At 49.0% G+C, this 25,637-nt stretch overlaps 8 protein-coding genes across 8 annotated transcripts; 5 read left to right on the top strand and 3 right to left on the bottom strand.

Annotated features, from left to right (window-relative positions):
- Positions 1 to 599: 599 nt before the first annotated feature.
- On the top strand, positions 600 to 1,592 carry T069G_06722 (gamma-glutamyl cyclotransferase, AIG2-like domain-containing protein; the record flags this gene model as incomplete). The annotated part of the gene is made up of 1 exon (XM_056173932.1): positions 600 to 1,592. The coding sequence occupies one exon, from the start codon at positions 600 to 602 to the stop codon at positions 1,590 to 1,592; it is 993 nt and encodes a 330-aa protein (XP_056027511.1).
- Positions 1,593 to 1,819: 227 nt separating this feature from the next.
- On the bottom strand, positions 1,820 to 3,200 carry T069G_06723 (uncharacterized protein; the record flags this gene model as incomplete). The annotated part of the gene is made up of 3 exons (XM_056173933.1): positions 1,820 to 1,857; positions 1,912 to 2,499; positions 2,561 to 3,200. 3 exons carry the CDS (start codon positions 3,198 to 3,200, stop codon positions 1,820 to 1,822), a joined length of 1,266 nt encoding a protein of 421 aa, XP_056027512.1.
- An 859-nt stretch (positions 3,201 to 4,059) lies between these two features.
- Positions 4,060 to 14,290, top strand: T069G_06724 (phosphatidylinositol 3- and 4-kinase domain-containing protein; the record flags this gene model as incomplete). The annotated part of the gene is made up of 17 exons (XM_056173934.1): positions 4,060 to 4,140; positions 4,196 to 4,347; positions 4,405 to 4,666; positions 4,717 to 4,998; positions 5,053 to 5,495; positions 5,546 to 5,606; positions 5,655 to 5,964; positions 6,029 to 6,051; positions 6,485 to 7,079; positions 7,136 to 7,788; positions 7,843 to 8,135; positions 8,185 to 9,322; positions 9,376 to 9,624; positions 9,679 to 10,929; positions 10,984 to 11,455; positions 11,507 to 11,990; positions 12,052 to 14,290. The coding sequence occupies 17 exons, from the start codon at positions 4,060 to 4,062 to the stop codon at positions 14,288 to 14,290; spliced, it is 8,988 nt and encodes a 2,995-aa protein (XP_056027513.1).
- An 850-nt stretch (positions 14,291 to 15,140) lies between these two features.
- Positions 15,141 to 16,643, top strand: T069G_06725 (poly(ADP-ribose) polymerase and DNA-Ligase zn-finger region domain-containing protein; the record flags this gene model as incomplete). Its single annotated transcript, XM_056173935.1, has 6 exons — positions 15,141 to 15,159; positions 15,292 to 15,427; positions 15,506 to 15,607; positions 15,661 to 15,733; positions 15,796 to 15,879; positions 15,933 to 16,643. The coding sequence occupies 6 exons, from the start codon at positions 15,141 to 15,143 to the stop codon at positions 16,641 to 16,643; spliced, it is 1,125 nt and encodes a 374-aa protein (XP_056027514.1).
- A 714-nt stretch (positions 16,644 to 17,357) lies between these two features.
- Positions 17,358 to 18,177, top strand: T069G_06726 (ubiquitin carboxyl-terminal hydrolase, family 1 domain-containing protein; the record flags this gene model as incomplete). The annotated part of the gene is made up of 2 exons (XM_056173936.1): positions 17,358 to 17,733; positions 17,807 to 18,177. The coding sequence occupies 2 exons, from the start codon at positions 17,358 to 17,360 to the stop codon at positions 18,175 to 18,177; spliced, it is 747 nt and encodes a 248-aa protein (XP_056027515.1).
- A 1,792-nt stretch (positions 18,178 to 19,969) lies between these two features.
- T069G_06727 (uncharacterized protein) lies at positions 19,970 to 20,268 on the top strand (the record flags this gene model as incomplete). The annotated part of the gene is made up of 2 exons (XM_056173937.1): positions 19,970 to 20,056; positions 20,122 to 20,268. 2 exons carry the CDS (start codon positions 19,970 to 19,972, stop codon positions 20,266 to 20,268), a joined length of 234 nt encoding a protein of 77 aa, XP_056027516.1.
- Positions 20,269 to 20,441: 173 nt separating this feature from the next.
- T069G_06728 (cryptococcal mannosyltransferase 1 domain-containing protein) lies at positions 20,442 to 21,945 on the bottom strand (the record flags this gene model as incomplete). Its single annotated transcript, XM_056173938.1, has 2 exons — positions 20,442 to 21,787; positions 21,873 to 21,945. The coding sequence occupies 2 exons, from the start codon at positions 21,943 to 21,945 to the stop codon at positions 20,442 to 20,444; spliced, it is 1,419 nt and encodes a 472-aa protein (XP_056027517.1).
- Positions 21,946 to 24,216: 2,271 nt separating this feature from the next.
- On the bottom strand, positions 24,217 to 25,160 carry T069G_06729 (uncharacterized protein; the record flags this gene model as incomplete). The annotated part of the gene is made up of 3 exons (XM_056173939.1): positions 24,217 to 24,741; positions 24,855 to 25,008; positions 25,060 to 25,160. The coding sequence occupies 3 exons, from the start codon at positions 25,158 to 25,160 to the stop codon at positions 24,217 to 24,219; spliced, it is 780 nt and encodes a 259-aa protein (XP_056027518.1).
- Positions 25,161 to 25,637: the final 477 nt, after the last annotated feature.

A 25,637-nucleotide genomic window follows, 5' to 3' on the forward strand; every position in this document is an offset into this window, starting at 1 on the left:
CTGTCTGTGCCTATACTGCCCTTCAGGCGGAATCCACAGGCGAACAGCGGTCCCCTATAATACGGTGGCCCTCGGTGGATGAGGTGGTGTGGAACATAGTAGCTAGGGATCGCGCTGTATGCTCCGAGGCCGGGCATGTCCGTGTCTCTCTTTTCAAACAAATCGCAAAACAAAAAAGAGGCGCCCGAGTTTGTGAGCTCATTGCCACGATGGGGGGCTCCCGGTCTCTCCAGTTCAAGACGTGGTGAAGTCCAATTGGTGCCTGTAATCCCATGTCCTGCAGGGCCATCGTCATTCTGTCCTTTGCTGCCCAACCCGTGGCACGGCATCAGAGATCCACAGTAAGAGGTAGCCACACTTCTACGGAGCATCCTGGCTGGCTGCCGAGGAATCGATGAATCCTCGTGCCATGACGTACTTCCGCCTCGCAGTAAACATCACTGGCAATAGGTAGCAATATGTAAGACCGCGGTATTGTGCGTAAAATGTGAGAAGACAGTCCAAGCCTTCTCCGCATTCAAGCCAGCCCATAGACCTTGGTCTCAGAAGCACAACAGCCCTCGACGTTTGGGCCACCCCGCCCATTTCCTAATTCGACCATGGAGGCCATTCGCAGCCAATCAGTGGGGAGGAAGCAGTCCAGAGTGCCGTCCCAGAAAGCAGCGTCAGCGTTGTCTCTAGACCGCCGGCCAACCAAGTTATACTTTGCTTATGGGAGTAACTTGCATATCAAGCAGATGAACCGTCGTTGCCCCAATAGCAGGTTCATCGGGACCGCTCGTCTCTGCAACTATCGATGGCAGATCAACGAGCGTGGATACGCCAACGTCACCCAAGCAGAGGGACATTGGGTGGACGGACTTGTGTACGAGATTGATGACACTGACGAAGCCAAACTCGATATAAATGAAGGCGTTGCGAAAAATGCATACAACAAGCGATACATGACAGTTTTGCTCCATCGAGCACAGAGTAACTTGTATCGCCGTCCCGTCGCTTGGATTGTGGAAAAGGGCGGGCCCGCGACGGTGGGCAGACAGGCCAAGCTTGTAGCCCAGGGGCGGCGAGAGAGCTCGTTGTCCCACTGGCAAGACGACGTTCTCATATATGTCAATCCAAACTGCACTATTGACAGTAATCCCAGGGAGGAATACGTCAATCGGATCAATCTGGGTATTGCAGATGCCAGGGCCCTAGGCGTCGACGAGGACTACATCCGGAACTGCATCCGCCCCTTTATCCCGGAGACCACAGAAAGGCCTTCCTCGGGCCCGACATCCGGGACCCCCAAGCTCAGAGTGCTAGCAGCCACCCGGGGTAGGAGCGGCGCGAACTCACCCGCGCGGTCTGATGGCCGCTCTCCGGCACGCAAAGAACGATCGGTGAGCCGATCGAAGCAGCATTTCGAGCGGCGATCTCAATCCTGGCAACCCCCTAAGAAGGAAAACGACCAGAAAAAGGACCAGCCGGCAAAGTCAAAGGTGCCACCCCTGCCCCCGCGACCACAGTCAAATCAACCCCGTGACATTCCCATCGTGGCTGTACAGGAAGTACATCTTTCGAGCTGGGGCTGGTGGCCGGCATTTTCATGAGAAATGTTAGAAGGGACCCTAAAGGCTGTGAAAATCAGATGCGGTGAGGAAAGTGTTGGAGCTTGAGATCCATTGCGATGTAAGTGTCTAATTGCTGCGAAATCTATTATTCGTCCGTCATTGCTTTTTCGGCCAGTCCTGCTGACGCTTTCTATACGATTTTAGGATTATCATAAAGATATCCAAGTTTTCTTGTTCCGTTTTTATTTTTATTTTTTCCCCTTTGATCAGCTCCACCCGCCATCAAGGCGCATTCTGGAAGACCCTAGGGTCATAAATCAGAGCTTTGAGCGATGCCGCCTCAAGATCAGGGTCTTACTTTTGGGTGATCCATTTCGCGATGGACCGTGAGATCGTGCTTTCGATCCGTTCGCATAATCCCATAAGAGTCTAGTTAGAGTCATAGCCTTTTGTGGAATCTCGCCATCTTTTTCTCCTCCGTAAACCAATACCGTGGGTCTGCAAATAATTTTTGCTGCCGATTTCTTCGCCCCTCCAACTGTCTCAACAAAGAGACCGGGGGCCACATCGAACAGATATGAGGCATTCTTTAGAGCGTCGGACGGTTTGCCGGCATCACCCGAGCCGAGAACCGCACTGTCGTTAGCAAGATTGATACACTCATAAGTGTCCAACTTTGTTCTTGCGGTTCGCGCAGGCCACCTAAGAGTGAAAATATTCGGTGAAAGCTGAAGTCGGTGGGCAAGATCCACTGCCGGATCAATTATGTTTGTCCGAAGAGAGCTTTGCAATTCTGCAGCGGTCAGGTATGGCACAACAACTGATATAAGAGAGGCAAGGTCTTCGGTGATAAGGTTGAGATATTGTGCTCTTCTAGACTTGAACGAGGCCTGGCTAGTCAATGCCGTGAGCGTCTCAGCCCTCCATTCTCTGCAATGCGAAATATCTATTTTCCAGATTTTATTAGCTACCTTAGTGAATAGAATGCTTCATAGAATAGCACATACCTCGAGGAAGCTTAGATATCGCGTTCTCTAATTCATCAATCCACGCAGCAGCAGTCTCACCGTCACCATCATCCAGAGGGCAGTAGAAAGATTTGGCAAAGAAAACCAGCCATAGGTATTGCATTATGAGTGCTCTGAAATGATATTCATCGGAATGCCAGACATTAAGGCAGCTTGTCGCCGGCTCTCTCATTAGCGATACAAATCTTGTTGACTGAGCTGGGCTTGGCTGACAGCGGTAGTGACCACTGGCTAGATCGTCTATAACAGGCCGAATGCGATGCTCAACCCAGCGTTGAATGTTCTCGCATAGGTTTCCATAGGCTTCCCGAGCTTCAGCTTCCGTGATATCTTTCCTCAGCGAAGACGGGCGACTGGTCTGGCGTTTGGGTTCTTCGGCAGCCTTGTCCTTTTTACTGGATTGGCTTCGAGCTTGCGCGAGCTGGGCCTGCGCCTCTTTCAACTCCTGCTGTAGTGACTCCAGCTGCTTTGATAGTGCCGTATTCTCCTTTTCCTGTAATTCAAGCTCTTCTTGTCGTGAATCCAGAACTTCTTCGGTGAACTGGCGCAATCTAACTTCATCTTCCAGCTTGCTCTTGTCGTCTTGCTTGCGTGATGTTTCTGCGTGGGCGGGTGCCATTATCTTTTTGGTTGTTGCTCTGGATTTGCTCTGGAAATATAAATCTCTTGGGTGCGGTATGCTTTGAATGGTATGAAGGGAAAGAACGGAACTGGATGGGGCAGTATCGTTTTCTGGAAGTTTATGGAGCAAGTGGCGGGAAGACTATCGATTTGATCACGGCTATTATTCCCGCTGACGGTGCGTAATGGTTTCCTTTTGGCCAATACCTTGATCCTGGCGCATTGAATTGGCGGCTCGGCAGAAGCGTAAATGACTCCATACAGGCTCAGTTGACTCGGGTTACCAGACAATGAACTGTCGGTGCGTAGCCTGACCATGTCATCTTGGTGGATCTTCCCCCTTACCAGCTGGATGGCGGCTGGATGGCATCTTCATGCCCGACGCAGGCATCCGTTGGGCTCCACCACATACCCGTCGATGGGGTTTTAAGGGATCGGCTGTGTGCATGCAGGTCCGGGGTGCCTTGTCTGTAAAAGCGCGCGTTTATGCTCCAAGGCTGTCATTTCAATACCAGACCAATGATTATTTGTACAACTGTTTCTGAAGCTCAACCAGTCAGCATAAGAATCCTGAGCTGGTCCATTTTGAATCCTAATATCTGGCGGAGCCCCAGCAAGGTTACCTAGAGCATCCCATTGGCACCATCGGGAACTGAGCGGCAGCCCCAATCCATGACATGCCTAGATAGAGACAATGACTCTCTGCTAAGCCAGCGTATAGCGCATCCGACTATCCAAACCTGGATAATCTGCGAGCCCTCCAACCACTTGCAGGGAAGTTTTTGGTGTCACCTATACTTTGGTCCAAGGATTTCCCATAGCAGGCATCTTTTTTCTGGAAGCTGAAAAGCCTGAGCATGGGCGAAGAGAAAAGAATTGTCGTGTCAATTGACTTTGGAACCACTTTTTCAGGCGTCGCTTGGGCAGAGACGACTCAAGTAAGTCCAGAAGCAGAAGCACGCAAATATTTCACGCCGCGCTAAAGCCTCCAAGCCGGATGTTCAGCATGTATTATCCGACTGGCCATCTGTCGGTTCGTCCCAAAATAGTCCCAAAGTTCCGACAGAGCTGCGGAAAATAGCAACAGGGTGGCAATGGGGTTTCCAGATCCCGAAAGCGGCAAAGAGAAGTCGATTCTTCAAGTTGTAAGTTGCAAGTCGTGATAATTATTGGCGACTTTGAGCTAATTCCATGACTTGAAGAAGGTTGGATGAACCGTCGGATACAAAGACTGATGGAGAATCGGCTCAAGAACTAACGAGGATATATCTATCATGCCTCTACGCACATTTCATCGGTGTCTTAGAGAGCCAGATGTCCCCCAGTGTAGTGCAGTCAACTCCGATGGACGTTGTTGTTACCGTTCCGGCTATTTGGTCAAATAATGCAAAGCAGGAAACGGAAAATGCTGCATCATTAGCTGGCTTTGGTGGAGAAAAGAAGATTAAGCTTATATCGGAGCCTGTTGGTGTTTATCAAGACTGCAAATCAAGGATGACGCTAACGGTATTCAGGAAGCGGCTGCCTTATACACAGTCAAATACCTGAGCCCTTCTGTCTTGCAGACTGGCCGAAGATTTTTGGTTTGCGACGCGGGAGGAGGAACAGTTGATCTTATCACATATGAAGTTGCCAAGGTTCAGCCTCTACAGATGAGAGAAGTCACAGAAGGCACCGGAGGGAAATGTGGGTCTTCGATGCTCAACATGAGGTTTCGACGATATTTGAAGCAGGCACACGGAGATAAATATTGGACGGATGAGCGACTTGTCATTGCCCTGAGCGATTTTGAATCGGTACGTATATTTTCGAGCGCTTTTCCGAGTATACGTTAGACTGACCATGACCAGTTTAAGAAGGACTTTTCCCCAAGAGGTGAACCACTTACACTGAAAGTCGATCCTTCTCTTGGTCTGAGGCGAAACCGATTCACAATACCACAAGAAGACATGACAATCAAGATATGGGACCCAATTATGAAGGACATAATCTGCTTGATCAATGAGCAGATATCAATGGCCGATGACGAAGTTGCTGCCGTTGTCCTTGTTGGTGGGTTTGGCCAAAATAGATATTTGAAAGCTCGGGTCCGTGAAGCCATCATCCCCGGAGTGCGGGTTCTTCAGCCGGAAAATGGTGTCACTGCGGTAGTGAAAGGGGCTGTTATATATGGCCTGGGGAACTATCAGCCCGCGATGGCCCCTGTAGGTATTGCATCTCGAGTCGCCAGACGATCATACGGCACCTGCCTATTGGCAAGATATGATCCATCGAAGCATGACCGAAACGAAGCGTAAGCAAGCGAAATCAGCAGACGTGTGTATTAGTTAACGATATGAGCAGGTTTTGGTCCGACAAAGAAGGAGAATGGGTCGTCATCGAAATGTGTTGGTTCATCCGCAAGGTATGTCGAAAGAATAACAAATGACGATTGTTTAGTAACGAAGGCTAGGGCCAATCGTATCCTGAGGGCAAGCCTTCTAAGATCGAGTATCAGTGCGATATACCCGTTTTTATGGGACATAAACCACAGGCGGACATCGAAATCTTCAGCAACGATGATGAGCGTGATGCACCAATCCACATCAGTGGCACCACCAAGCGGGTAGCCACGCTGTTTCTCGATCTGCATAAGATACCCAAATCAGCAAAGACGGCTGCGAAGAAGAAGAAAATGGGATGGCATCGATATTATTGTCTGACAGGGGTAATTGAAGCAAGTTATGGGTCAGCAATGATAACTTACACAGTGAAGCTTGGAGGTCCGCTCGCCCTGCTGTCTAACCCCGAACACCTGAACATGACGTTAATCTAACATCACAATAGGCGTAACACACGATGTCATCAAGGTTCGATATGAGTAATGTAGCTGGTTGTGCGGCTCTGAGATTCTGCATTCCGTGATCAATATCAGAACTGCTGGCTATTCGGTAAACGCTGCATGCAAGGAGTCTCTTTTTTTTCACAAGGTGGCTTTGCTCTTTTGGTTGGCGTAATAGCTCTGTTCTTGCTAGCTGGAAATCGGACGAGTATACTTGAAGCAGTTGAAATCTCCATGCTGATGTAGTTGATCTTTTCTTCGTTCATGGGAAATTGTAAGTTCTCGGGTAGGTGCCTACCTGACAACTTATAGCGGTTCAGACAGGCGGAAGTGCATCACGTGATATCGCGTTCTGCCCCTCTTCATGGTCGCGTCTCCAAGATAATCCAACATTTGTTCATCTACGCCATATCGCGGCATACATCGCTTTCGGTGTCGGTAGCTAATGACCCGAGATCCAGATTGCCACTGTGCTTCTCGAGCGCGTGGACATGGCTGCCGACACGGGCGGAGGTGGTCCACCGCCATCTACTCTGGCCGCACAGCTGGTGGAAAGCATTGCAGCGTCGACGAAAGTCTCCCGAACCGATGAGAATAGTGAACTCAAGGGGCTTTTGGCCACTATCCAGCGCGTAAAGGATAATCCAGACCTCCTCAAGTCGCCGGATGATCGAATTGAGCACAACCATATGCTTATCTATGTATACTGCCGAGTGGTTCTCGAAAACATCAAGCTCGACGACCCATTTCTTGATCGAGCGAATGTACGAACCGAGTCTCAAAAGGCTATCAATTTCTTGAGATTTACAATCAAAGAAACGCCATCAGTGTTGCTACATCAGAATGAAAATCGTGGACTGCTCTTCCGTGGCCAAGAACCTCTGTGGGTTTGGCTTTTGCCACAGCTGCTGAGACTCTTGGGGCACCCTCAGTGTCTTGAGCTGGATAGCTCCATTGAAGGATTTCTGCAGTATATCCTCCTTCTCGTTGCACGAACCGGGAGTTTGTGGAAATTGGCTCCGTTTTTGGGCCTGTATCTTCGTGCATCGTTAACATGTATGTCATTCCATTGCTGCTCTAGGCGGGGGCTAATGAGTACCAAATCGATGTAGCTCTCCTTGATCACCTCCAAAGCCCATCTCTCGTCCCTTCGCATACGGATCTTCGCACGAATCTAGAACTTCCTCCATCCTTTGCCCTTGATCAAATTTTGGTCGAAGATCGAGAGGCCACGACTAAACGCCTATCATACTCGATTTATACCGTACGACAGGGATTGCATCTGGCATCAAGCCTGGCGAGAGTGCTTGCATACCCCCTAACATCGCCTGATTCGGCATTTTCAAGCAGCGTGTCGCTGTTGGAGAATGGGCCATGGCTTATAGATTCTTATCTGGATTTGCGTCATATCCAGAAGCGGTGGGAGCTACCATCCCAAAGCACCCCTCTTCCACTGGCCGAATTGACCATGGAAATTATCAAATCCTCGATTACTAGTGACCACCCTAATGCCTCACTCATTGAGAAATCGTGTGCTCTCCTCATTCTGCTCTGCAGCGAGATGATCTCACCTCCTGATGAACTGGTTCAACCAACTCCTGCTGGCGACCAGGCGAGGTCAATCTACTGCATGGTTCTTATAAGCATTGCTCAAGTATCTTTGAAGTCCTACTCGATAGGCCGCCTCGCAGCGTCGAAACTTGTTCAGGAACTCATTTTACTGTCATCCCAATACTCGACTATTGGAGAAGATACAGACATTTGGGTAAGTGATGTACACTTGATATGAAGAATGCTTTCCGTACTGATAAGCCCCAAGCGAAGTGTGGCATTTTTAAGACAATCAATTGGCTCTGCAGCACAGGAATCACAGGAATCCTTCCAGGATAGCATACACCCATCGAGGTTTCAGGATGCTGAGCTTCGAAAGTGCATTCAGGATCTGCATCTGAACTATGATGCCCCTAACCATGCAACAAACGCAAAGAAAAAGCGAAAGCTCTCAGAGGAGTCAACAGACTTTCTGACGATTTTAACACATGGTATATTCGAAATCCTTCAAGTACCCCCGCCATCAGACGACGACGTGGTGTTGCTTGAGCAGATCTTCCTGTAAGTTTTCTATGCCGCTATTGCGTTACTTGATCTGATGTATGAATAGGGATGGCTATGAAAAATGCAACCAGTCAAGCCAGTCTTTGGCTCTGGATCTTTTATCTCGGATATGTTGTGTGGTTGATAATAATACACGAATGAAGGGCTCGTTGGATTCCGGTTCAGCTCCTATAACGTGCCCTATCTGTGACGAGAGCTCTTCTAGCGTACCGATGATTTCGTCTCACAATGCGAAAGGTGAAGCCAGACAAATATTCTCCAAAGTAATTCGCCTGCCATCTTTCTCGGAATCCAGACGGCCACGGATAGCCGCTATGATTGCTCTCCGAAGGCTTATATTGCACTGCGAGGATGCATCCTTTCTGAATCTGGAGACCTCTGGCCCGGGACAATGGTGTCTCCAGTCACTAAACAGTTCTATAAGGGAACTTCGTATCTCAGCAGGAAGAACTTTGGCATTTTTTATGCCCCAAAAGCCCACGCACAATATGGACGAAGCTTTACTTTCGCGGAATAGAATGAATTCCATCGCTCTTCTAAAGTCAGCTTCAGAGGCAGATCCACCATCCTTAATCGAAACTCGAATTTTAGCCTGGGGCCAACTTGGCAGAGTCGTGACCGAAGATGAGCTGAACTTGGTCCTGATAAAGCTCTTGGAATACCTGGGCAGCAGTAATAACATTGAATCGGCATTTGCTTTTAATGAGTTGCTGAGTCTCGCTGAGGCTCGGCGTTCCACGCCTCGTCGACTCTTCGAGCCATTCTGGAAGAGTCTTGCCTACATGGCAACCAAAGACATAGTTCAGCGCCCACAACGAAGTCGCGCCATAGCAGAACTACTACAGATATCTGTCAATGAGCTGCTGCTTCTCATCCAGTCTCATGCACTCCCATGGCTTGTGCTGGACAAACGCAAAGATGTGATTCAAAAGATTGCGGAAGCACGCCAGGAGACGGAAATCTGGCGTCCCCTTATGGACAGCCACAATACAGCCTCGGTATTATCGCTTCTGATGTTGCAGGAGTCAGACAATATTGAGGAGTTCGTCAAATCTAGCTTAGACGAGATATCTCCTCATTTTCACGCTCTCAGCCTTGCCGATATTGTTCAGTCAGAGCCTGTACTGACTGCTATAGAGCTATTAAAGGCTGCAGCAGACGCTGATGCGTCGCGTAAGCGCCAGGTCTGTATCTTCCCATAGGCATTCCGTTTATGACGAGTATTAACGACATTTAGGTACAAAAAGCTTTAGCGATGATGGCATCTATGGCTTTAGGATCTGTCAAGGAGACAAGAAATAAGAAAGCAGATTCAGTGGGCCGATTTCTGCAGTCACACATTCTCGGGCTTATGGCTCGATTTACAGATGTTATAAATGATTCAATTTCGACTTATCCCCACGTTATGGAGCAAAGAAGCTACATTCGTACGCTGGAGGAAATGATCCGAATCTGCCAAACATATGCAAGAATTGCTCGTCCTCAGGTACGTTACAACTAAACGGGTGAATCATCACAGATCCACTGATTACAGGTATAGATATCTGCCTGTCTTTTATCTGCAGCGTCTCAAGACTCGCTGCGCGAGCCGGCGATTTCATGCTGGGCGACAATGCTCAAATACTTTGACGAGGAAGACGTTGAAGTTTTACTTGAGGCCACTTTTTTCATTGTGAAGCGCTACTGGCTCGAATTAAAGCCCGCGGCGATGGCCATAATAAGAGATATGCTTGATAATCTGCTGGGGAAATATGAGCATGTTGTGAAAAAGCACATCGCGAAGCTTCCATCGCTATCGCATGTTGAAGCTCTAAGTAATATCGAAGCTAAACTAAAGGGTTTTCGATCGCCTCTTGCCCTTGAAGAAACTTTGGGGGTTTTTTCACGCAGAATTGGACACGACTATTCCGGCGTTGTCCAGCAAGCGTTAATCGACCTGGTACCATATTTGCGAGATAATCAAAGTTCTCTTTATACCTCCGCTATCAGTCAACGACCAGACAGCATGATTGCCACACTACTACGGGCTCTGTTAGACTGCGCATGCAAATACAATGGAGTTCATATCGACATTACACGGCTCTGCGTTGAATGCGTTGGGCTTATTGGTTGCTTGGACTCAAACCGAACCGAAGCAGTCCGGGAGCAACGGTCTATTGTGGTGTTGGATAATTTTGAAGTGATGGAAGAAGCCACTGACTTCGTACTCTTCCTGCTTCAAGAGGTGTTGGTGCCATCGTTCTTATCTACTACCGACATGAAGCTTCAGGGGTTTCTATCTTACGCTATGCAGGAGCTGCTTGAAAGATGCGAAATTAGGTCGGCTTGTGCAATTCAAGCCGCCAATCAAGGCGCCGGGATATCTGGCGGCAACGACATATATCGAAAATGGTTGACACTGCCAGAATACGTGAGAGAAGTGGTTGCACCGTTTCTAAACTCAAGATATATGGTGCAACCGATGAATCCTCAAGTTGTAGAGTATCCGATATTTCATCCAGGAAGGCTTTATGGCAATTGGTTACGAGCGTTCGTTGTAGATCTCCTACGAAAGGGGCAGCATCCGTACGCTGATATGATCTTTGAACCTCTAACACGCATTATTCGTGTCAAGGATTTATCTACGGCAGAGTTTTTGTTCCCTTATCTAGTGTTGCATGTCCTATTGGGACCTAGGAGCAGCCAGACAGAGAAAGATCAAATTCTTGGGGAAATTATGCAAATATTGAAATGCCAACTTTCTCCGGATGCAACCTACCAAGAAAAGGAAGACATGAAGCGATTTTGTCATGTAAGTTTGTTGTTGAAAAGGAGGTCGAGACTCCGTAAACTAACAGCTACATAGCTTGTTTTCAAGTTCCTCGATTATGCCATGAGATGGATTCATGCCAAGCGATCCGGTCGTTTAACTGGAACTGCGAAAGAGAATGTGTCTAGAATCCAGGTCTTACTGGATAGCATTCCCGCTGAGCTAATATCGCAGCGCGCAATCGACTGTAACGAGTATGCTCGAGCCCTCTTCCATCTAGAGCAACATGGACAAAAGATGGATCAGGTCAAGAGGCAGCCAGGTGACCGTGCGCGTCTCTTACAGCAACTACAAGATATATATGCCAATATCGACGAGCCAGATGGGCTTGAGGGTATTTCGGCCCATTTACATGTCTTGGACATTAACCAACAGATCTTGAGTCATAAGAAAGCAGGACGATGGACTGCAGCGCAGACTTGGTATGAGATGCAGCTTGCTGAAAAACCGGATAACGCAGAAGTGCAGATAGATTTGCTCAACTGCCTAAAACAAGCGGGCCAGCATGGTATGTCACAGATGTATCTCGCCGATAATTGCGGAAGCTAACAATAAACAGACGTTTTGCTCAACCACATTGAAGGGTTGAGGACAGACTCACTGAGCAATGATAATAGGATCATGCCCTTTGCAATTGAAGCCGCTTGGGTTACAGGTCGCTGGGAGAGCTTGGAAAAATTCATCAACAGGTTTCAAGGCAACGTCTTGCAGGATTTTAACATGTCTTTGGGGGTTCTCTTTGAATCCCTATATAAAAGCGCTCCTACACAGACATTCAGCGAGACCGCCAAGATGATGAAAGAGAATATCGCTCTATCAATGACATCGTCAACCACCACGTCACTCCAAGCAGCACATGACATAATGTTGAAATGTCACGTTCTTACGGATTTAGAAATCATCATTGGCGCCAAGGCGGAAAGCGATGAAGATCGTATGAAGACAATGTCTCTTCTGGAAGGCCGATGCGAAATTATCGGAGCATACTTTAACGATAGACAATACGTTTTAGGTATACAAAGAGCTGCCATGCAACTCTTACGGTAAGCTTTGGCCGCTCAAGCCCACTTTCAAAGCACTGTCGCTGATATAATGAGTTTTCAGACCGACATTCTCTGATCTCGATATTTCTGGGTTGTGGCTTGCCAGTTCTCGGCTTGCTAGGAAGACGAATTCCTTGCACCAGTCATTCAATGCAGTGTTGCATGCTTCTCAGCTTGGAGATGATGCAGCTACTATCGAGAACGCAAAGCTGCTATTCAGAGATTCTCATCACCGCAAGGCTATCCAACTTCTCCAAGGAGCCATTGAACAGAACAAATTCATGGCAAAATCAGGATCATCGCTTAGTATTGGATCAGCAAGTAACCTGAATGCCCATCAAAAGCTGCTCACAGCTCGTGCACAGCTTCTGCTGGCGAAATGGCTTGATGCGGCGAGTCAGACACACGCAGGCGCCCTTCGCGAAAAATACCAGCAGCCACCCAAGACGTATTCTACATGGGAGAAGGGCCACTATTACCTTGGTCGGCATTATAAGAAGATACTGGAATCCGAACAGCCGTTGAAGGTAGATGATCAAAGTGACAATTATGTCACTGGCGAGATTGCTAGGCTCGTCATTGAGAACTACGTGCGGTCTTTGAATTCGGGGACCAAATACTTGTACCAGACTCTTCCAAGGATACTCACGCTGTGGCTTGACCTTGGGGCACAGGTTGATAAGGCACCGGAGGGTAAAGTTTCGCTGTCTCGAGAACTTCACAAGCGGAGACTCGAACAACTAGGTCTGCTGCATTCATTTCTGGACAAGTATATACATCGCCTGCCAGCCTATATATTTTACACAGCCCTGTCGCAGATTGTCGCCCGTATAGCACACCCCAACGCCAACGTCTTTGAGCGCTTGACAAACATTATTGTGAAAGTTGTAGAAGCTCATCCTCGTCAGGCCTTGTGGAGTCTACTTGGCATCATGACGACTCGACGGGATTCCGAGAGAAAAGCACGTGGTTCTCAAGTCCTCCAGACTCTCCGGAGTGTGTCCAAAAAGGTGGAAGGCGCAAATTTTGATCTCAAGTATCTAATCAGAGCGGGAGAGAAGCTAGCAGAGCAACTGTTGCTAGCTTGTCACAATGGCGACTTTCACGGCAACAAAACTGTGCATGCCAGCCTGACGAAAGATTTACGGTTCAATCAAAAGTGTACGCCGTGTCCCTTGGTCGTTCCCGTGGAGAGTTCGCTCACAGCGACTCTACCGGCCGTCTCAGAGCACGTAAAGAAGCACAAGGCGTTTTCGCGTGACGTGGTGTCGATAGATTGCTTCTTGGACGATGTGTTGGTGTTGAGCTCTCTAGCTAAACCTCGACGCCTGACAGCGCGAGGCACTGATGGCAAAACATATATGCTGCTCATCAAACCGAAAGACGACCTTCGTACAGACCAGCGACTAATGGAGTTTAATGGTATTATCAACCGGTCCCTAAAAGGAGACGCTGAATCCAGCAAGAGACAATTATATATACGAACCTACGCCGTCGTGCCACTGAACGAAGAGTGCGGCATCATCGAGTGGGTGCCGGGAATCAAGACGATGCGAGATATCTTGCTGAATCTCTATGCCGCACAAAAAATTCACCCAGACTACAACGCCCTAAAACAGCTGATGGAAGAGGCCTCGACATCTGACAGCAAGGTTGGCTTATTCACAGATGACGTGTTGGGGCGCTTCCCTCCCGTGCTTCCCTTGTGGTTTATCCAACAGTTTCCCAACCCCTCGGCCTGGTTCAGCGCGCGCTTGAGATACACCCGATCATGCGCAGTCATGTCTATGGTCGGCACGATCCTCGGACTGGGAGATCGACATGGAGAGAATGTCAATTTGGAAGAGGGAAGCGGAGGAGTCTTTCATGTAGACTTTAACTGCTTGTTTGACAAGGGTCTCACGTTTGCCAAGCCCGAGCGTGTGCCTTTCCGCCTCACGCACAACATGGTAGCCGCCATGGGTATTTACGGCTATGAAGGGCCGTTTCGAAAGTCATCCGAGCTGACGTTGAGCATTCTTCGACAGCAAGAAGAGACGCTTGTGACTATTTTGGAGGCTTTTATCTACGATCCTACGCTGGACCTACAGAAGGACAAACGAGCGGCAAAGAGGAGCGAGTTCGGAGTTAAATTGCAGCCGCAAAGCGTGGTTGACAGCATCAAGAGAAAGGTCAAGGGATTGCTGCCGAATGAGAGCATTCCACTGAGTGTAGAGGGACAGGTAGAGGAGCTGATTAAACAGGCGGTCAACCCAAGGAATTTGGCGGCAATGTACATTGGATGGTGTCCATTTCTGTAAAGCGGACAAATTTATCATGGTTGGTCATTGCTATGGATATGAATTTACGCTGATTCGGGTTCGAAATCTCCTTGTCATGATTTGTAATGGTAACGAACATATATTTCAGTTAGCATAGCATACCTTACCTAGATATTACAGGTATCCAGCTTTGATAATTTCCAGTTGAAGAGGTGCAGCCTGTCACTGATTACGACTGACTGCTCTGTGACGGTATCAATCACTCCAACTTGCCCCCTATCAACCAATCTTTCAGCCGCCGAAGCGCGACCAGCCTGGTGTGAATTATTATGTTTGCTATAATTATAATTATTTGCATTTCTTAATTGAATTTTATTTCACTTGAGCAATTCCCCCTCCATCCGATTGATTGCGTTTGCTGCAAACCGCCAAGCCGATGCATCACTGTCACTGTTTCATTGGTGGTGTGAAGCGCTGAAAGTGAGCTGAGATCAGGCTGCCTGCCTAGCCAGGTCACTTTTTTTTTTTCCCTTAAGCGACGCGACGCGCCACCCCCAATTTCAGATAATAAACCAGCTCCTCCCCCAGCTTTTCCTTCCCACTCAACTCCTGCAAAATCCTCCTTTTTTTTTTCACCTTTCTGCCATCCGTCCTCCTTTTGCGTGCCCATTTGTGAACGTTTTAATCTACATTTTCTTGCTCGTTGTCTGTGCGTCTGTGGTCGCCTGTTGCAGATTCTCGCTGAAGAATCAGCAGTTCGGGCCACCGACTTTTTCCCACTTCTGCATCGTCGCAGTTTAGTCTGTCTGGCCTGAAGCTTGCGAATCAGGCTCAGCAACAGATATTGCCTCTATTCCATCTCTTTTTACAGCACCCGCAATCTGCAAACATGCCTCAGTATCGTATTGGTAAGTCCTTCTGTTTCCTTTGTGGCATGAATATTTTCCCATCTTTCCCCCCTATGCCTCCCTTGCGCTGTAAAACATTCCGTTGGGCGTTGCTATCAAAGTGAAAGCTAAACTCGTTATACTACCATTTAGAGATTTCGCCCAACAACCGCGCCGGCTGCAATGACACCGTGTGCAAGAAGGAAGCCGTCAAGATCTTAAAGAACGAAATTAGATTTGGCACTTGGGTCGAGATCCAGGACCGCGGTTCCTGGAAATGGAAGCACTGGTGAGCTGCTTTATTATCTCCTGATAACACGGGACTTGTATGTTTCTCAAGAATCACTAACCTAACAATCAATTTTAGGGGCTGTGTGTCTGGATCTCAGATTGCCGGTCTTCAGGAATCTTGTGGTGGTGATCCTGATAATTATGACTTTGATGCCATTGACGGCTTTGACGAGCTCAAGTAAGTAAAGACCTCCTGTGTATACCGACAAAGTATGCTAACATGGCATGCAGTGACGAGGATGTCAAGGAGAAAGTTCGACGCTGCGTGAAGCAGGGCCACATCGATGCCGAAGATTTCAAGGGCGTGAGTTTCTTTTGTGTTGTTTACATGTTGCAAATTGCGTTTCACAATCTGACAAACTGCAGGATCCTGAGAAGAACAAGTTGGGCGAGAAGGGAATTTATCTTTCCGCCAAAGAAAAGGCTGCCAAGGAGAAGGCAGCGGCCCAGGTATGCCCCAGTCTTCAAAATATATGCCCGTTGGCGTTACTCACCTTTAATAGGACGCTGGTGAAGATGAGGTTGCTCCAGCCAAGGCCAAAAAGCGAGGTGGCAAGAAGGCTGCCGACGTCGCAGATGAGCCTAAGCCTAAGAAAGCGAAGAAGTCTAAGAATGTCGAGGCAGATGAGGAACCGCCCAAGGCCAAGTCCAAGGCTAAGGCTAAGGCCAAGGATGCAAGCGAGGAGGATGCTGGAGAGTCTGCTTCTGCTAAGAGAGGACGATCAAGAAAGTCGCTCACTCAGCAGGATGAAGAGGTAGAGGGCGAAGAAGCTGAGGCGGCAGCTCCGGCTAAGAAGGCCACTAAGAAGGGATCAAAGGCAAAGGCTGCCCAAGAGCAACAGCCTGAAGAGGAAACTGTGGAAGAGGATGATGTCGAGGAGAAGGAGAAGGCTACTCCTGCCAGGGCTGCGCGTGGACGCAAGACGGCAGCTTCCAAGACAAAGACAGCGACTGCGGATGATGAAGATGCCACACAAGCCACCCCAGCCTCTGCCCCCAGGGGCCGCAAGCGTGCTGCGGCCAAGACTGACGAAGCAGAGGAGGATGAGTCCAAGCCCCTTGTTAAGAGAGGACGCAAGTCAAGCACTCCGGCCAAGAAATCTGCTCCCGAGCCAACGGAGGAAGTCGAGGCAAAGGTGGTGGACACGCCCAAGGCGGCGCCCAAGGTTAAAGGAAGGGGCCGTCCTCGCAAATCTGATGCCTCGGCCGCCTAAAATATCACTGCGAGTGGATGTTTATGGACGTGGTACATACGGGGATTGTGCTATATATTCAAGGGTGAATGTTTGCGTCCACTAATAGGGGGCAATAGGAGAAGGTGCAGTAATTATGCCGGAAGGCCATGCCCGGAAGTAGTTTCTTTTTTGATGACCCCTGATGTTGGTCCTGAGAAGACGGATAGTTAGGTATTTAATGAGCTGTGAATGACTGACCCGTCGCCTTAAGTAGCAAATGTTGCTTTACGTTGAGCCCTTGATGCCATCTAGAAAATGAAGAGTCGTTGCTGGAGCATGTTGCTACTCGTGTACTAGATTGATACTCCATTGATTGGTTCAACAGCCTACATCCCTTGAAGAATACCTAGTAAATGTTGGTATGATACTTGACTAATAAGATGGCAGCTAACAGCAGCTCCAACGGCCAGTATGTTCTAGCTGTGCTCCAGCTGTTATTCTAGCAGATGTTCTAGCAGATGTTCTAGCGCCTCCATAGCTACAGACGCAGCTTAGCGTGGGCAGACGTCATCAGGCACACCCCGCAATGCGAAATGCAGCTGTGCTATTTCCAAGCTCGCCACTGACATCGACTACCTATATTTCTGTACATATTCGACGTCTTGCTTCTCTGCTCCTACTCCAACACTAGGCCTATATCGCAAAACATAAAATACCGATACTCCCAAGAGACACAGACGAGACTCTCCCACCATGTCGACAAACACGAATCCCGACCCCGCGGCCACAGCTCCGGCCTTCATCCCCCTCGAGGCCAACCCGCAGCTCCTGACAGCCCTCATCCACAAGCTCGGCGTGTCTCCCGCGCTGCAGATGCACGACGTCTATTCCCTCACGGAGCCCGAGCTACTATCCTTTATCCCGCGCCCAGCACTGGCGCTCCTGCTAGTGTTTCCCATATCGGCGGTCTATGAGAGCCACCGGATGGCGGAGGACAGCCTGGCGAGCGAGTACAACGGCATTGGAGATAAAGAGCCGGTGCTGTGGTGGAGGCAGACGATTCGGAACGCGTGCGGGATGATGGGGCTGTTGCATGCAGTTGCGAATGGGCCGGCGAGGGAGTTTATCAGTATGTTTTGCACTGCACACCTTTGATCTTCAAAGAAGTCCCAGTGAAAGTTAATGACGTTGACGAATTATAGCCGAGGGATCTACGCTCGACGATCTCATCAAGAAAAGCACCCCCCTGCACCCCGTCGAACGATCGAAACTGCTCGAACAGACGCCGGCGCTGGCCGATGCGCACAAGGCGGCTGCCACCGAGGGAGACACCCCTGCGCCCGACGCCCAGGACGACGTCGATTTGCACTACGTATGCTTTGTCAAAGCTAACGACGGCGGTTTATGGGAGCTAGATGGCAGGAGGAAGGGACCTATTCGGAGAGGGGATTTGGAGAAGAATGAGGACGTGCTGAGTGAAAATGCGTTGAACTTGGGGGTGTTGAAGTTTTTGGAGAGGGAGGGTGGTGATTTGCGGTTTAGTGCCGTGGCTTTGGCTGGGACGCTGGATTAACTTGAATTGCTGGATTAATCTGAATTATTTTGTGATATAATACAAAGGGGAAGAAGCGTAATGTATGCGTTTTGGGTAGGGATGCTCAAGTAATGCATTTTCTTGGGTGCGTGGCATTCATTTTTGGAGAACATCTGTTGAGAGAGATGATCTCAGGAGAAAATATCCTGGCATAGGAATAGAAACATGATGATGAAATGGTAGACGGCATTTTCGAAGGCAGCAAGCGTAGGTAGGGCTATTCGTAGCCTGAGATATCTGTCTACCTCATTCATCGCGGAGTATATTGTGCCACAAAAGCTATTCATGGTGATTTTGGAATTCGCCTTTACATCAGCATCTCTCTCATGATTTGTTAGACAACTCTCAGTGTCTCTTTGCTCGCCTTTGCTGCTCGCTGTTGCTGTACCTGCACTAGAAGCCTGCTGTTGTCCTTGCTGCTTCTGCGAGATAATTAATTTCAACGTTGTATTACAATCCTGTGTGTCAACTTGGATATTTGCAAAGTGAGTCCGACGAGCTGGATTACGCACGGGGATGGGTGGAGGGAGTGGCGTTGTTGCTGCTTCATCAGGGAAGGGGTTGAGGCTGGTTTGTCTGCGGAGATGCATGTAGGCTTGCCTCTCACCGTCTTGGACATTTCTGAGCTCCTTGTCTGTGTATGTGCTTGGCATGGTTATTGGATAATGGGATTTATGGTAAGTGGTTGTAATGGGTGTGACAGCTTCAAACTCGTTCCGCCTTGAGGTTTATGTATCTGTGCTAGGTGCTATATTTAGGGAGGATGCTATAGTGCTATATCCTAGCTGAGGCTTGTATTTAGACTGTATGCTATATCTAGGCAAGGTATCATGTCAAGGTTTGAATCGTAGTAAGAGTACTGATATTAATAGGAGGCTTGTTCATGTTGAGTGTTTGTCCGGCTAAATATACAGTAATGTAACAAGTTGCCAAGAATCTGCAATATGCCGGCCGGCATCTCACAGAGACCATTAATAAACCGAGTATCTTAGCTTTACTCACTGTAACCAAAGTATATGTCTTACAGTACATCAGTTTCACAGGCACACAGTGAAAGAAAAGACAAATCATTTATATATCACATCTCAGTTTATTATCCTGTCCGCAGCAATCGGACTTTTTCGCCATTTACCCACCCCCAACCCCAGCGATTAAAGTATTTCCGTTTTGGGATGGCGCTGTCGCGGCAGATCTCTCGGTCCAGCAATCGCCAAGACAAACAGGCACATGGATTAAGGATTTACCATTATGGATTATGCTTTTTTCACCCCCTTCTTAGCCTGACGTCACTTTTTTTTCGCCAAGACTTTCAAGGGTTCTCCGTAACTATCGCGATGACACTCTCGACTTTTTTAAACAACGTTGATGGGCAAGACCGTTGGAAATCATTAGATCTGAAAAAATGGGGTTGTGTTTCTTTTTAATGGGCTTACTGGAGAATAAATGATGTAAAAACGTGGGAACAATAGCCACATCTCCACAGAATAGCATCATGGTTACGCCAAAGACTCTAAACTCCAGTACATGACGTCAAGAAAGTGTGATGATACAGTAATGCTCTGCAAATCCCAAAGTCAAAAGTCGAAATCAAAGAGTTATAAAGAAACTGACTTTTCCGCTGCATGTCAATTGCAAAAAATATTACAAAAGTCTATTTATTCCCCAATCTTCGGAAAAAAAGCAAAGCATCAACCAACACCAACGAAGTTTCAACTTAACACAAAGACACACAAAGAAGTTTAAAAAAAAAAAAAAGACACATACATACATCATGCCTCGCCAAGGAGACGGTTCAAGCGACAACGGCCCCTTTGAGGAGGCCACTCACAACATTGGCCACGGCGTCACCAAGGACGATGTAAGTCATCAAGTCGATTGAAAAAAAATAATAATGAGAATCTCGTTTCTAACAGCTTGATATAGAACTCAAAAGACAAGACTGCGCCCCTGCCAGAGGGTCTGCACGAGAAGGGCGCTGGCCTACAAGACATGAACGCGAGCGGAGGACAGAGCCAAGGCATCAAGAAGGGCCCTAACGTTGGTCAGGGCGGACGTGGAAGCACCAATTGAGGGATGAATATGAGATGAATTGAAAAATATATATGTACTTATCCTGAAATTGAAGCGAAACAAATAAAGAAAAAAAAATTGACAATCCATGATGCATTATACAAAGAAACCAACCCCGGTCTATATCATATACATTATATATTATTATTTCATGCAGCCAATGGCTAGGCTCTTCATTCAGTCAAACTCTTGTTCCATCGCTGCATAAACTGATCCTTCCATGTCGGCATGCACCGCACCGTATCCGGAGGCCCCGCCCACTCAATCCTATCGCTCCTCTCATCGTGATTGGCGACATTGTCCGACACAAAGCCCTTGAGCTTCTTCAGCTTCCTCCCGTTGGTGATGCTGTACTCGAGGTTCACACTCGGAACGACAGCAATCTTGCCGTAGCCTCGCCACCACATGTCCTTGCAGAACAGCACCGGCTCGCCCTGGAAACACTCGCCCTTCTTGTCGTAGTTTGTACGGAAGCGCAGGCCCTCGGCAATCGGCTGGGCGCTAAAGACGGTGGCGCCGTTCCAGCATGCAAAGGCCTGGAAAGGGCGCAGCGACTCAAAGCGGGACTTCGTATCCGGCGCATTCCAAAAGAGGTTGTGTGCTTCGCCCCAGTTGCCGTTGGACGGGATGTGGAAGAAGGAGTCGCCGTTCATGCCCCTCGCGATCCAGACGTCGTAGAAGGTGGGATCTTCTCCGGAATATGTCCAGTCCATGGCGCACGTCATGTCGGCGTTGAGCGTCTTCTTCTGCAATATCAGCTCGAGAATGTCCTCGGGACACGCTGCCACGTCGTTTAGGAAGATGACGCTGGCGTCGTCCGCCATGGGCAGCGTCCCCTGGAAGATGGGCTCCAGGGGCATGTTTCGCAGGGCGGCGAGTTTGGCTATGCGGTTGCCCTCGGCCGAGTGGACGGTGGACGAGTTGTAGATGTAAGTGACGCCCAGTGCCTCAAGGCTGGGCCGGAGAGCGGCGAGCACATCTCCAGTACCGTCAGGAGAGTCTCCCTCTACAATCGAGAGAGCACATGACTGGGGGCCGAGGAACTGAATGACTTCGACGATGCTGCCGATGAGACGGGGAAGTAGTTTGATGCAGTTCCTCAAGTCGAGGGCGAAGAAGTACCGGATCTCGACGTCGAGAGTTGAGTGAGAGAGTGAGCGAGGAAGAGCAGCGGGAGGAGTACTAGATGGCGATAGTGATGACGGCGAGTCGAGTAAGGATGAAGCCAGCGATGACTGTGAGGCTGAATCTGAAGATGAGGGTGAAGATGTGGACAGAGAGGAAGGAGGAGATGAGAATAGCGGTAGAGACGAAGATGAAGACGGATATGTCGAAGAGGATGGGACCGGAGGAGGAGAAGACGGTGCCGGTCGTTTCGGTGAAGGCTTTCCAGACTTGAGCGACTTGTAACGTGTTACGTTGATGGCCGGGCATTCGAGATTGGCCAGCCTCGAAGTCGGCTTCACATTGTAAATGGCCTCGAGGTACTCGCTAATGTTTGCCGCCGGGAGGATTGCGCCTGTGACAAGTCAGGTCAGAGCCTCATTCTCGTTCACCCACTTGCACTGTGTCTGTCTGGTTCTGCGCCAAGCTTTCTTTCTTACCATTGTGTATAACCTCCTTGGAGAGCTGCTTGTACGGGATCGGGCGTCTCTGAGAGCTGGGGAACCACGACATGCGATCGCGCCCAATGTATATGCTCCCCAGCAGCAGAAGAACTATAAATGGAGCCACCACCAACGGCAACCTTGTTCTACGCATTTCAAGAAGAAAAAGGAAAGAAGACTTGGCACCGCGAAGAAGAAGAAAGGGTAATGGGGGAGAAAGGATGTGAGAAACCCTTTCAACTTCTCGGGAGCGAAAGTGCTTTTGACAGGCGTGGAGAAAGATAAAGCGATCGGCTAGGAAGTCAAAAACCAGAACACGGCTCCTCGATAGGAGAGAACAGAGTCCAGCCACAGGAGCCAAAAAAGAAGGATATGACAAGAGAGGCTGTGTAGGAGTAGGTATCTGCTGCTTAAGTGATTATGATCCTTCGGCTATCGGACAGCAAAGGCGGTGGGTCGTCGTTGTGGTGATAATATTCGCAGTGTCTCTCAAGTGCTTACTTTTTGCTCAACCGGATAGTAAGTACTCGTAAGAGCAATAGTAATAGACTGCACAGCATTTGCCTGCTTGCTTGTTGGGTTCCTTGCAAAAAAAAGCCAAAGTGGACTCTCGGACAGCGGATACGCCGGGCTGATACGAGGAATTATATGGATGTCAAGCATCGCACGGCTTTTTATGCAGCTCGCGAACCTTGGAGACTTGAAGCGGAATAGGCCAATGCAGTGGACAGCTGCGAGACAAGACACGGTGTGACAGCATCTCGCTTCCTGCGCACTCGCATAGGAGGAGGAGGAGAGCGAAGAGCGTTGTTTTGGCCGTTGTCTTCCCTGTCTGATGCAGCTCTTCCTCCTCCTCCTTCTCCTCCTCCATCTCTCTCTTTTTTTTTCACTCATTCGCTCTCACTCCGGCCCATCTCGCAAATCTCGTAATTGCTCTTCGTGCTTTTTTACTAGCCCAAGTAAACCCTGGACTTCCCAACCATCTGGAACGGTCTCTCCTGCGGCAGGATACGAGATCAAGCTCAGAGCGATTGGCCGCCTTCGAGCGTGGGCAAGGGCTATTTGGCACAGGCTAAGCCCCCACTGGTCAAGCCGAGCTGTCTCCAGAGCACGGCCCTTGGAAAAAAAGACGCCATTTTTTGGATCCCCTTCAGCCCTTTTGTCCGCAGGTGCTACTGTGCCTCGTACGGATATTACATGGCATGTGAAGAAACCGAAAGGGAAAAAGAAGAAAGAAAAAAATGCCTTGGCTACCTTTCGCGCGCATCAGGCACAGCAAAGCAAGCAGGGTCCTTTCTTATCTTTTTCGGCTTAGTCAACTTTTTTGTCGGACAATATCGTGACAGCAGCAAAAGGACGAGCTAATTGTGGCGAGCTCATCTCATCCTCTCATCCTCATTCTCGCGGTAACACGTTGTTTTCCCACCACAAGAGGCATCCCAATCACCTGTTGCAAGCAGATTGGTCGGACGGGCCAGCTGTTGGGGGGACATCGTGGCAAGTTGTTTATGCCGCACAATGGAGATGGAGAGAGAGAGAGTAAGAGAGAACGGGGTGCTGTTTGCGAATGTCTGAGATACTAATGAGACCCTTGTCCGCTGTTATCGGTAAGCTAGCCCAGGACGGGAAAAACAAATGCTTGTTTTTTCTTGGGATACGAGGGGTGTAGAGGGTGTGGATCCAACCTTATGTACTGCCGTTTCTTCGAAGAGTCAAAAGTTCACAAGGTTTTGGGAGGCATGACGTTGTGACAAAAGGTCTATAGACTCCAACAAGATCGATCGTTACATAACACTCAATCAGGCGATTGATTGGTCTGGTGGTCTAGTGGTATGATTCTCGCTTAGGGAAAAACCCTACAGCTGATATGCGAGAGGTCCCGGGTTCAATCCCCGGCCAGACCCTTCTTTTTTTCCTTCTTTCTAAGGTTCTCTTTTTTCCTTCTCTCTCAGCTTGCCGCCGCCGCGGCGATTGCCTCATTAGGCAGTAGCTATAAAAAGCAGCAGACTCCATCCGTACCTGTCAGTGCTCACTCATCAGCCATCCCATCCACCCGTACAAGGACGAATAAGAAGGCCAGCAGAAAATTCTTTTGGGCTCGGCGGTTTTGCCCTGGTCAATCAGAAGAACCAATCGTTCAGCTCTTGCCAGTCACTAGTTGATCGCGATTGTCTCATCAATGCAGGTTATTAAATCATACAAGCAGGGGTGGAGTGAAGATATACGAGTTGATACTATCTCGAGTTGATTGATTCATTGCTCGATGCTACCCAACAAACTACCTCGTACTCTGTATGCAGAGACTTTCTGTTTTTTTTATTTCAATCAATCAATCAACTCCTCACAGTCTCCTTCTGCGGTTGCTCGAAATGCTTCGGCCCCCGGACATGAAATATCCGCGAGCTGCGCGAGGAGGATACGAGTACACATGAGTCCGCCTCATCGGCGCCTCATCGCCCGCACCCGCGCGAGGCGGAACTCTTCCAACTGCCGCTGCCGAAGACGACGAGCCCTGGCCAACAGCAACAGCAGCAGCGGCCGCAGCCGCAACAGGGGCAGCGTTACTGTTACTATTGCTCCGGTACGACGTGTGTGATCGCCGCTGGACGTCTTCCAGCACGCGGATCCACGATCGAAAATGGCGGAGATTTTCTTCCTCCTGGTGAAGCCGTCGTGTAGACGCCAAAATCCGCTCCGTGAGGTTGCGATATGCGGGCGTTGCCGTGGTGTTAGTGTTTATGTTGGGTGAGCCGGTGTTGTTTCGAGACGAATTGCCGTTGCTCTGCTGGCCTCCTCTCTGACGGGTTTCGCCGTGTCTGTGCTGGCCGTGGCGGTGATTATGATGACGGTAATCTTGCCGAGCACGCTATACACATCAATCTCCTCATCAGTAATCCGAAAACAAAGATTTAGGTAATCTTTAATCAAACGCATGAACCACCAAACCAAAAACAAAAACAAAAAACAAAAAAAGCTTACATCTCTCTCCTCAGCCCTACGATACCCCCCGTCCTCTCCCTCTCCCCATCCAGCCCTCCCCCTGCGCAGCGCATCTCGTCTCGCCCAACAAGCCGAGCAATCGCTCAGATACACATCCTCATCGTCGTCGTCTTCTTCGTCGCTGCTTTCAGAGCTGGAGCAGCTCGACGCACAGCTCGAGCAGCAGCACGTCGAGCCCGAATACTCGGAGCCCGACTCCCGCTCTTCCGACACGAGCACGTATCCCGTCCTCATCGGGTCGCGGCGAAGTCGTTGAAATCCGTAGTTTCTGCCGCTGCTCGCCATTTTATGACCAGTAGCTCTTTTTCCAACAATGCAGAGTTAGTTCTCTTCAAAAATCAAGAAATAGAGGAGAAGAAAGGGGGGACTGAAGAGTCTCTAGAGGCACTATTCACAGAGCTAGATTTCCATCTGCATCTCCGAATCTACAACTCCCTTCTCAGGGGTTCAGGCCTCTAAATACTCACCAGTACAAAGCACAAAGCAACAAATATCCGATTACGACGGCTACAATTGTTTGCGTTGCACTTCCTTCATCCCTCGGCAACATACACAACAACATGTAATACCTGTGATACGAGTACGCCTCCCTAACTCACTTCAAGTCAGGCATCCATCCACAGTCACACTCGCTAGGAAACGCTGCTGCTGTTTTCCATCCGTCTCTCATTAACTAATATCGTACTCATTATATAATGTAACATAACATCTTCCCCCCTTAATCATAGACAATGGCAATCCCATATGATACAGAGCCTGCCT

Source organism: Trichoderma breve, chromosome 4, assembly GCF_028502605.1.
Source record: "Trichoderma breve strain T069 chromosome 4, whole genome shotgun sequence".
Taxonomy (NCBI): Eukaryota; Fungi; Ascomycota; class Sordariomycetes; order Hypocreales; family Hypocreaceae; genus Trichoderma; species Trichoderma breve.